The following is a 10,551-nucleotide window of genomic DNA, read 5'->3' as shown; positions in this document are numbered from 1 at the left end:
TTCATCTGACCCTACAGGGCTGAGAGGGCATGTCTTAAGGAGCCCCTTAAATGGCCAGGACCCACCAGCGGGTCGAAATGTCTATTACATATTTGTAAAACTTAGGAATAACCGAGCCAGTTAGCACTGTAGTCTGTGCAGCTGCTGAAAAACAGGCCGTTTAAATTACACTGTTAAATCAAAGTGCTGTGCAGGTACATTTTTCGTTCATCAAGGTACAAACAGTGTAAATGTTCCCTCAAAGGTACAACAGCGGTTTTAAGGTCCAGTTGTGCACCTTAAATAAGTTTTTCCAGGTGAAAAGTACATCTGTGTAACTTTTCATAATCTAATGTTTTGAAACAGAGCAATAAAATAAAAAGCCGGGAGGCGAGACGGGGTGTGTGGAGTCAGTAGGACTTAGAAAATATCACTTGAATGGATTATGGTACAGTTATGTTCCCTGACTAAAGGTACTGAGATGTACCTTTGAGGGTACCCAGTGACAAGAGGGGTGCTCAGGTCTTGGATTCGAAGTGGTTAACTAAAAAAAAAACACAAACCTACACTTATAAGAATAAGTGTAATAAATACTACATAAATAAATAAATAAATATCTATAACTAAATACCCTAAATGCGAATATGGAAAGTTAACTAGAGCGACAACAACTATAAAGGTCATAAGTAAGCACTGATCTTACAGAGAAAGAGGGGAGGCGTGTTTACGAAAACAAAAGCCTCTTTACTTCTTTTTACGCACAATACAAAATACAGTTCACAGTGATCATAAGTTAATTGTAAGCTAATGCAGTCCTCTGACAGATCACGTCTAGTGTGCAGACACCAATCAGGCATCAAATTAAGCAGTTCATATACAGGTCAGTAATCTAAAAACAAAGAGCAAGTGCAGCAAAAGTGTTTCATGTTCTAAATATATTTGGCCTTTGTGTTCTTATCTGCTTTGGAGTGGCACTGATTTTACTTGATTCAAATGTGTACATCACTTGCACCTGAACAGAATACACTACATCAACACAATTATCTTTCAGTTCGTCTTTCAGTTTAATACTCTTAGCAATAACTGTCTTGATATAATAGATTTTATGCGTGTGAATATGATGTTCACCTCTGAATCAAGTCAGTTGAATGCATCTCTTTTTGATCTAGAATTAAAACAAATATAAGGACGTCAATGTGCAGATGAAAAACGTTAAATCAAATTATGACCATATTCTGCTGAACTACAGTGCTGTGCAAAAGTCAGAGAACACCTATAACTTTTATTTACTTTCCAGAAAAACTAGTCAGTAAGTACAAGTTATTCATTTATCAGTGTCAGAAAAAAGGAGAAAACACATTTTCAAGAAAATTAAAGAATTGCTGAAAAGTCAACTATCAGTTTTTTCAGTATCTATTGCGTCCATCGCTTGCTTTTCTTACAGCCTCCAGAGTTTTCTGCGGGCTCCTTGGAAACACCTCGAAAGTTCAGTCTTAGAAGTTGGCTGCATTTAAATGGTCCCCAAATCACTATTCTTATCATTGGAGCCCTATATAGAACACAAGTGGTCCCTAAAATGTGCAAGGCAGCTAAGTTGAGTTTGGGTAGCTGCTTGTGTGATTGGTAGGGTTTCTTTGAAGGGTAACATTTTGTCAGTGACTCCTTTGGGAAACGCTTTTGTTGGCAACTATAACTGGTTGGTTTTAAGACTGAAAGGATGGAAAGTGGCAGTAGCCATAGGATCCGCTAAAATACAGTGTGTATCCGCCAAGTACAGTAAAGTGTTTTGTGTAATTTTCACTTAAACATGTTTCCTGCTTTCCTCCCTTGACACTGCAAAATAAATAAACAGGTTGGAAACTGAGTAAAAATAAATCCAGTCCTGACCAGACAGTACTGTCCCTCCTGTGGTGATCAAAGAAGATGCATTATGCCCTGGGCAAGTGCAAACATGCTCAACTCTCAAAGAAAGCTGAATCTACTAACATTGGGAACACAAATGGCACAGTTTCAAGGCATTGGGACCTGTGAATGTTAAAGTGGTAGCCAGTGACTACCCAATAATGGCCATTCACAGATAGGAATACTAGCCTTTTAAATACAGTAAGCCCTAAGCTGCCCCTCATGAGTCAAATACCTCTGGTATGTCACTGAATAGCCAATCACCAATAACACATGTTCGTTCCACTTATATTCAGTGACTCATTTCAGACACAGCGGACACACCTTGATCTCCGTCCCTAACCTCTCACTAACCTACAGAATAAATACAGCATACGGCAATGACAGCAACCTTTCACAACACTGTGGTGTTATGACACATTCCAAAACCTTTCCGTAAGCCCTCTCATCACTCACTCTTTCATGCCACTGGCCGATAGACTTTCTACGCAGGGAAGCAGATAGAGCAGCACTCCAGGCAGATCTCCAGGCAGTCGGAAGATTGACAGCAGTCCTCCAGGATGGCGCAGTCCAGCAGGGCAGAGCAGGGGTCCTCAGAACAGCAGGCCAAGCCACTGCACGCCTCACCACAGCAACACGCAGCGTCACACTCCAGCCCACAGGCCAAACACTGCGTCAGCGCTGAGCACAGGGACAACACCTCGCAGAACAGACATGCCAGAATACAGTGCACGCAGCAGTCTGTGAATAAAAACACATATTAGCCATGTTTACTGGAATACAGAGCTTTGTCTGACTCTAACTTTAGATAAACTGTCTGACATAAACACCCAACATTTTCTCAATCACTTCCCTACACTGGAAACACTGGAAACGCAACCTGATATCATAACATAGCATCTAATGGGTGATCCGCCATTTTGGCAGGGTTAAGCAGTCTAGGTTGGTGCTTAATAGTTAAATCATCTTTCCTACCTGCTTTTCCTTTATTTCACTTGGTCTATAACCCATAGACTCAGTCAATATGCATGCAGAGCTGACTAGAATGTGAACCCTCATGGCTACCAGATGAAAGATCAGAGCAAAATCAAGGAAAGCAGATAGGAAAGCAAGTTGCCTTTGGATGCAGCACTAGTCACACAGCTGAAAGAAAGCATTACAGTGAGAGTGCTGACATAGATTGGACTTTAGAGTATTTATCACGTTCAGCATCAGCTAACTAACTCGTCCTCTCAAGCAAGTTATGATGCGACGTGACTAGGAACATTAGCTGAGATGAAAACAGAAGCTTGGCCTTTGAGGGATCTGCTACGGATTTTGTGGTGTTTTATTTTGTATAGTACAGTAATAGTGTCATTAGTTCGCTAACTAGCTAGGCTAGCAGTGTTTGCTAAAAGGCTAGCTACAGTGGGGTGTGTGCCACAGATAGTGAATCAGATAATAAAAAAGCCCAGGTGATGAGAAAAGAGGCAATGTTAGCACATCCAGATCAACACTCCACCCTGTGTTTTGGACTAATTTATCCATGTAACACTGTTTAGCATCTCTCTGTTGTTTGATGGCCTTTGTCCCCTTTCTATTTGACTCAATTTTAAATGCGACAGGTCTGAAAAACCACAATAAAACATCAGTTTCTTTAGGCTCCAATCCCATGCCGAAATACAACTGCATCTCCACAGCAAGATACATCTTTTATGACCTTTGCACAAGCAATTTTTGAGAAACTTGATGTTTCAGATCCACACAAATGATGATTTTGGCACAGTGTGAATGCTTCTAAATGCCATGAGGGTTTAAAATATTCCCTAAAGGAAACGGCTACCAGACACTGACTAGCAGACAGCATGAGGCACACAGATAAAACCACAGGCAGAGCCCAGTGTAGCTGCAAGATAAGAGCAGAGCTTATTTACTGCTAACTCTATGGGTGGGGGCCTCTTTCTTCATGTGCTGTCCAGCAGTTTAAACACACTGATATAAACATGGTCTCTGGTCATTGTAAAGGTTGAGAGTCAAGCATGTTTCACTCAAAGCTCCTGGTGTCTAAACAAGGGTTTGCCAGTTCCAGCAACTGATCACACACATGATTTAATGAAAGGTTTGAGAACCACTTGATGAATTTAATAAGCTGTGCTGCTCCTGGCACTAGGGAAAATCCCTCTCTCAGTTTTGGGGACTCTGCACTGCTCCTTTTGTGTTTCCCCTGTTCTGACAAGCCTGATTCAGCTCATCAACCCTGTGATTAGTCATGGTAGGTATTTTAGAGCAGGGAAACACTAAAACCAAGCAGACTGAGATTGAGAACCAATGTATCACCGGATAATTCTGCACTACTATTATCTGTAGACATGTGACTTTAAGTAGACATCTGAAAGGTGTTAGTATAATATGTTTCTTCTCACCGTCGCCTGCGACTTGCTGTATTTGAGTGGCGTTGGCTTTCAAACTCTGCTGGCTTTTGGAGGTGGAGGGCAGGCGCTTTTTGTGAGCGTTGTGCCCGTTGCACTTGGGTACCTGGGCAGGGTCAGGTGCCTTTTGACCTGTAGAGGCAGTGGGAGGTGTGCAAATGGGCGGTGATACATTAGTCACAGTGTCTGGAGGAGTGGGGCCAGTGAGAGGGCCAAGAGTCTCTGAAATAGAGAGAGTAGACAAGTTGCGACATGGAGCTACTCAGAAAAAGCACTCATTTGTTTAACATTTTGTACAAATGTACAAATTCTCCTTTCAGTTTTTCAAAGAAATCTGCAGGCATATTTTTCCACACCTCCCAAGTTCAGTCTTAGAAGTTGGCTGAATTTTCTGCTACTTACAATCCAAGTAATCTCAAACACAAATTCAGACTATTTAGACTAGACTTCAGATCAGTCCACCAAACCTTATAATAAAACGGATCTATAAAACGGACGAATGAAAAAAGGTTTGTGATATTCCACTGAATCCATTTATGAGTCAGTCTACCATATTAGTTCAAACTGTGGTCCCTATTCAAACTGTGGACCTATTCAGATATTTACAAAGGCTATAATATGATCTATTGAAACCCACAGCTCTAACTGAGATAGTATTAAGCTAAATGTATTCAAAACCATCGTTTATACTTTCTTTTGGGAGGTGCCGGTCCCACAGACAGCTTGAAATATTTACATTTCTAAATAAAAAACTCTATTTAAAATATGTTTTAATATATTTTTCATGCCACTACTGAAACACAGTTTTAGTCCATAGATAGAGCCTATTCAGCACAGTGATTCTTATAATAACCAAATGCTCATATAAACTCCTTTGGGAAGAACCGTCAATATTAACCACCACTACTTCACTGCGAGTGACACCTCAGATTGTCCTTCACAGTCAGCGCAGCCTAAGAATAAAAACCTACCGTAAATGCTGTTACCTTTTTCTATTTTGTGGGGAATCACTGGTACGTGGTCGGGAAGCAGAAGAGCATCCTCACTCGTTACTACGATGTCATTCAACGACACGTAACTTCCCCTGTGGCCTAGTCCATTAGAACATGTTATCTTTGCTGAAAGAGAATCAATGCAAGTGAACAAAAAGACTGAAGACACGGTTTCCTCACCTGTTCTCATGGAGCAGAGATGAAAACATCATGATGCATAAAATGTACTTGTAAATTAGCTCTGTCACTGCAATCATATGTTCAAGAAAGATAAGGATATTGTGTCATTTCTTGGCAAAAATGGCCTAAATAGCACTTCATCCCCTACAGGACGAGCTCTGATTATACAGCCATATGCAAAAGTTTGAACACCCCCAGTCAACTGACATGCTGTGTTTAAAATAAGACACGTCCTTTGCAGGTAGCAAAAGAAACAAATGGCATTTTTCTGCAGATTTTATTGCACGTTTTTTATTTTAAAACACTAAATATAAAATATGCCATAAAATATCAAACGTGCCACAACCTTTACATGGGCCACAATTTTTTTCTTCAATATTTTTTTGAAAATAAGTAGTAATTGTGCATTAAAATGTGCAAAGGGGGTGCTCTCTAGGATTTCTACTTAGAAAATCAACAAAACGAGTAGTTTGACCGGGGTGCCAAAACTTTTGCACACGACTGTACGCACACATGATTCCACAAAGATTATTTTTACGCCGAGCAGAAAGAATAGAGACCTTAAAAGGAATACTGCACACAGCAAGGATGACATGGCTTATACCGCATGAAAGTTAATAGACGCCCCTTAATCCCCAACAGTTTTCGTGAACTGTAGATCAGATTAGCACTTTCTGATTTACTGACCAGGCTCTGCTGTGATGGCCTCTGTCTCAGCAGTGCTCTCTGACGGGTTGATGTGGTTAGTGTGGTTTTCGCAGCTCTTGGCTCTGTCCTTTCCACTGTTCAGCGTCACGTCCTGCTGCTGGACGTCCATGGCTTCTGTCTCCTGCTGAGACGCCTGTCTGTGACTCTGATTAAACAGGGAGAGCGAGATAGTGACTTCACTGGTCTGTGGACAAGTTCTTTTCCTTATCCTCATACAATATTTATGTATTGGACATGAATGGGTGATACGGGTGCTCACTGATAGCAGCAACACACACACACACTCACACACACACACACACACACACACAGTATATCACTGCTGTCAGGACAAACCCTCGTATCTCCAAAATGGTAAGTTTACAGGAGAAGGAAAAAACCTACTTTGCTTTTAATGTAAGTCAATGGAACCAGAATTCCTTCCAAGTCATTCTGGGCCATTTCTTCTGGTCTGTTCTTCATGAAATTTACACACAATGTGAAGAACAACAGGCTTTTCAAATTATGTCAAAAACCGAAAACAACAAAAATGTAGATACGAGATTTTCTTCCGACAGCGGCGATACATATTTATCTCCAAAAGGGTAACTGGTAACTTTATAGACAGGCCAAAAACATGAAGTTAATATAAAGTTCATCATGAAATCTGTACACAATGTCAAGAGGAAAAGAGCAGCTCGTGAGCTCAAATGATGCTGAAAAATAAAAATAGAAAAATTAGACACTTGTGTTTTTTTGGGAATCAACAATATGTGGCATCTCACTTTCATCCAGTCGCAGCCTTACCTGCTTTAAATCAATAATATTAGCTTGTATGAACGCTGGACAGGAGCTGATTAGGTCATGACTAGTGACCACAGCGCTGGTTGTCCAGTCTGTGACGCTATGTTTGTTACAATTCGTCTAATATCTATACAGTCCGTATACCAGCTTCCAAACATCCAAACATATCCATGTTTTTGTGACATTACTATAAATTCTGAAATAGAAACCGTTTTCTGATAAGCTTATGGAGATATCTACTGACATAATGCCTTTGAGGACTTCCAACCACGGGGCTGAGACGAGGTAAAGAGCCCTGTTTACATGCTGAAACCCGGAGTAACCGAAAAAGCCGAACTTCCTCACTTACAGGAGCTTTAAACTGCCTTCAGCCTCATCATCAAGACACTGTGCCTACAACAGAGAGCCAGATTTTCACAACTACGACAGATTCCCGTATTCTAGAACCAACACCTTCCGCTTGCATATGCTGTTCTAGATAGCTCCAACAAAGGGTTCTTGTTACAGGGTTGACACTGACATTCTAACAATAGCAGAACCCTTTTTGGCACTACAGAGAACCATTTTCAAAAAGCTTCTATGCTGAGCCAAAGACAATCATCAATCTCACCATGCGAAGAATCACCTAGCATGAATTAGTTCTATGTAGAACACAGGGTTCTACACAGAACCATTCCCTTCATTATAGGGCTTGAAGAACCATCTGTAGTGTAGCTACCAGAGGTCTGGACCATAAACACTAGAACCTCTAGTTCCTTACAGAACTGCAGTGGATGTTCTCAGCCTCTGTGTGAAGTTTTAAAGGCTCTGTTTTCTGTCTTTGGTCTGAAATTAAAAAGCTCAGGCTCCAAACTGAGAGCGGTGTGAGCAACAGCAGAGCAGCACAGGAGCTGAACCAACACAACAGAATGAAATGAAATGAAACCCCAACGATGAAAACAACTTCAGGAGCTAAATGGGAACGACTGAAGCGGAGAAAGTCACTTTACCTCACAAACAAGCTTCAGCAGAAGCATTCTTGGAAAATACTGACAAAAGTGGAAAATACACCAAAGGTTTGCTCAAGCACATGTAATTAATTAGTTATAACCCATTTCTAACACGACATATTTCACTAGCCTGTCGGTTTACTGGGCAACAAAACAAGCTAATTGGACTACTTTGCTGATTATTTCAGTCTAATAAGTAAGATTTAAGTGATCTAGAGCTAAAGACCGTGGGACGAGAATATTACAATGACTTACAAACTAGTTTTTCGGGCGGTCTAACTCACTTTGGACGCCTGAATCGTGATTAAAACGACAAAAACACACACTCACTTTGACTCGAGCAGATCCAGCCTCTCAGCTCTAGAAGATCCAGCTCGATTTAAGGTCGAAAGCGACGGTTAAATCAACTCCAGCAGCCAGTCAGTCGCATCAGGGAGGCGTTAGTGTTTTCCTCACCCGGTTTCCGCTCCATCCCGCCTCCTGCGTTATGATTGGGTAGTTCTACACACAGACAGGGCTTCTGGCCAATCCTTGCGCAGGAAGGGAGATCCATCAGCCAATCACAGGATCATGTGGGCGGGGATTGTCAGAAAACGGGTGTTAAAAACAAAGACGCCGCCAAAATAAAGCCTTTGGATATTTTTGGTGCTGTAATCGTTTTAAATACATATATATATATATATATTTTTTTTTTTTTCACATATTCAGACATTTTACTCTCCTCTTTCCCGGTTAACATAGGTAGAATTTTTAAAGAACAGGTTAATGGATTTGTTTGGCTTTGGCTTGCATTAAGTGTTAATGATTTTCACCAGTTCACAACATGAAGGACTGGAAATGGTGAACTGCGCTGAATCTCACTCAGCAGCAGCGCCCCGTCGCTCTGACTGACAATGCACGCGCTCTCTCGGGGGCAAAATCTGAGGAAACATCTTGTTCTTTAAAAATGACAGAAATGAAACTGCCCTTAGAGACTCCGGCGGAGCGGTGAAAAGCCTCATTCACTCAGTGCTCTTAGAGCTTTTATTAGGCGCTTTCCTATTAAATGCAGCGTTGGTGGAAAAACAGGGCTGATATAAAACCTATGAAATCTAAAGGAAGACCATTTTTGACAGTGACGAACAATGTGAAGCCTGATTTGTTAAATAAATAAATAAAATGAGTTAGTACTCAGATTTGAGCCATGCTTAAACTGCATTCATATCTCTGTTTGTTTGTAGTTTCAGCTAAAAGGGCTAACAGGCCAGCCTGATGACCAAGTAACCTAAACAAAAGTGCCCGTCCAGAGGAAGGGTCCAGTTTATTCAAACAGAAGTGCAATGAAAGAATAACAGCGCAATGTGATAAAACCTCACACTAATCTCCGCAGACATCGAATCATTACTACCCAGTTATTACTCTTAGAGCATCATTATTGACTTTAATTAAATAGCTGGTCGTTGGATGCAAACATTGTTAAACTGTCATGTGAACACCGCTGGTTTTGAATTCACTGTTTCTGTGAAAACCAGTTTATTTATATTCATCCACCTGCTCAGCCTCCAGATGTTTAGCCCCGCCCATTTCTGCTGAAGTTCTAAGGAGTGTTTCACTCCCGACTGCTTTTTTGAACGAGGTTCAACACAGGACAGCCAATCAGAACAGAGGTCATTTACATACATCAGTCTTACAGGCACAGTAGCAACAACAGCCTGTTTAATGGTCGTGAAAAAAGAATTGTGGTTGGATTTGGTTGACAAACCTACATGTATGTTATAAATGGACTTCAGGGGAGAAAGAATAAAAAAGAAAATATAGGATATGAGCACTTTTAAAGGAATAAAATATGATTTGTTTAACAACACATTTAATAACATGTTGTAATATTTAAGCATTAGAAGGAATAACATCACGGCTGTGATTTGGTCGCCGTAGATCATCACAGCTGTGATGGTATTCACCGTAACACGCGATCTGGAGTGTCTCTATTACTTTAATACAACAGCTAAATATGTAAAGTAATAAATGAATAAACTGGCCGTGAACGCGGCGTTTAATATGTTTTAATGTTCAGTTCCTTTCTCCTGATTAAAGCTCCTTCACTAGCAGCTTGTTCCTACGTCAGAGTAACGAACTCGGCCCACTCGCTGCTCAGCCGGCAGTTCGTTCTCCAGCTCCACACAGACAAACTGACAGTTTGGGAATTTAGTGTCGTCTCATCTTCCGAGTCGGACCAACTCGTGATCTTAAAAGTTTCTGTTTGTGGCAAAGTAAGAACATCCAGGCTACAAAAGAGCTTCTTCCTACAAGCCATCACTCTCTTGAACAGTTAAAATATTACATAGCAACAATATCCCAGCTTCAAACTGCACTTCTGCATATACTGGTATATAGTATCACGTTCAACTCCAAAGTCTGGAAGTGCCGCTCAAACCAGTGCTATTCTTGCATCGTACTCACCCACCATATTACCCCCTGATCTCACTGCCGCCCCATGGACCCCTTTCTCTGCCACTATACGCTCTTTAACTGCTGCTGCACTCTGTGTTTGTGTGTGTGTGTGTTTGTGTGTGTGTGTGTTTGTGTGTGTGTGTGGTGTGTATGTGTGTGTGTGTGTATGTGTGTGTTTGT

At 41.1% G+C, this 10,551-nt stretch overlaps 1 protein-coding gene across 1 annotated transcript; it reads right to left on the bottom strand.

Moving 5' to 3' along the window:
• Positions 1 to 702: 702 nt before the first annotated feature.
• Positions 703 to 8,367, bottom strand: zgc:113363 (uncharacterized protein LOC791449 homolog). The gene is made up of 5 exons (XM_017719466.2): positions 8,272 to 8,367; positions 6,149 to 6,314; positions 5,276 to 5,407; positions 4,284 to 4,511; positions 703 to 2,622 (listed from the first exon to the last, which is right to left on the bottom strand). Exons 2-5 carry the CDS (start codon positions 6,276 to 6,278, stop codon positions 2,366 to 2,368), a joined length of 747 nt encoding a protein of 248 aa, XP_017574955.1. The 5' UTR covers positions 6,279 to 6,314; positions 8,272 to 8,367; the 3' UTR covers positions 703 to 2,365.
• Between the last annotated feature and the right edge of the window lie 2,184 nt (positions 8,368 to 10,551).

This window comes from Pygocentrus nattereri, chromosome 28 (assembly GCF_015220715.1).
Source record: "Pygocentrus nattereri isolate fPygNat1 chromosome 28, fPygNat1.pri, whole genome shotgun sequence".
NCBI classification, from domain to species: Eukaryota; Metazoa; Chordata; class Actinopteri; order Characiformes; family Serrasalmidae; genus Pygocentrus; species Pygocentrus nattereri.
Note: the sequence above shows the minus strand (reverse complement) of the source record. Positions and strands in the feature narration are given on the sequence as shown.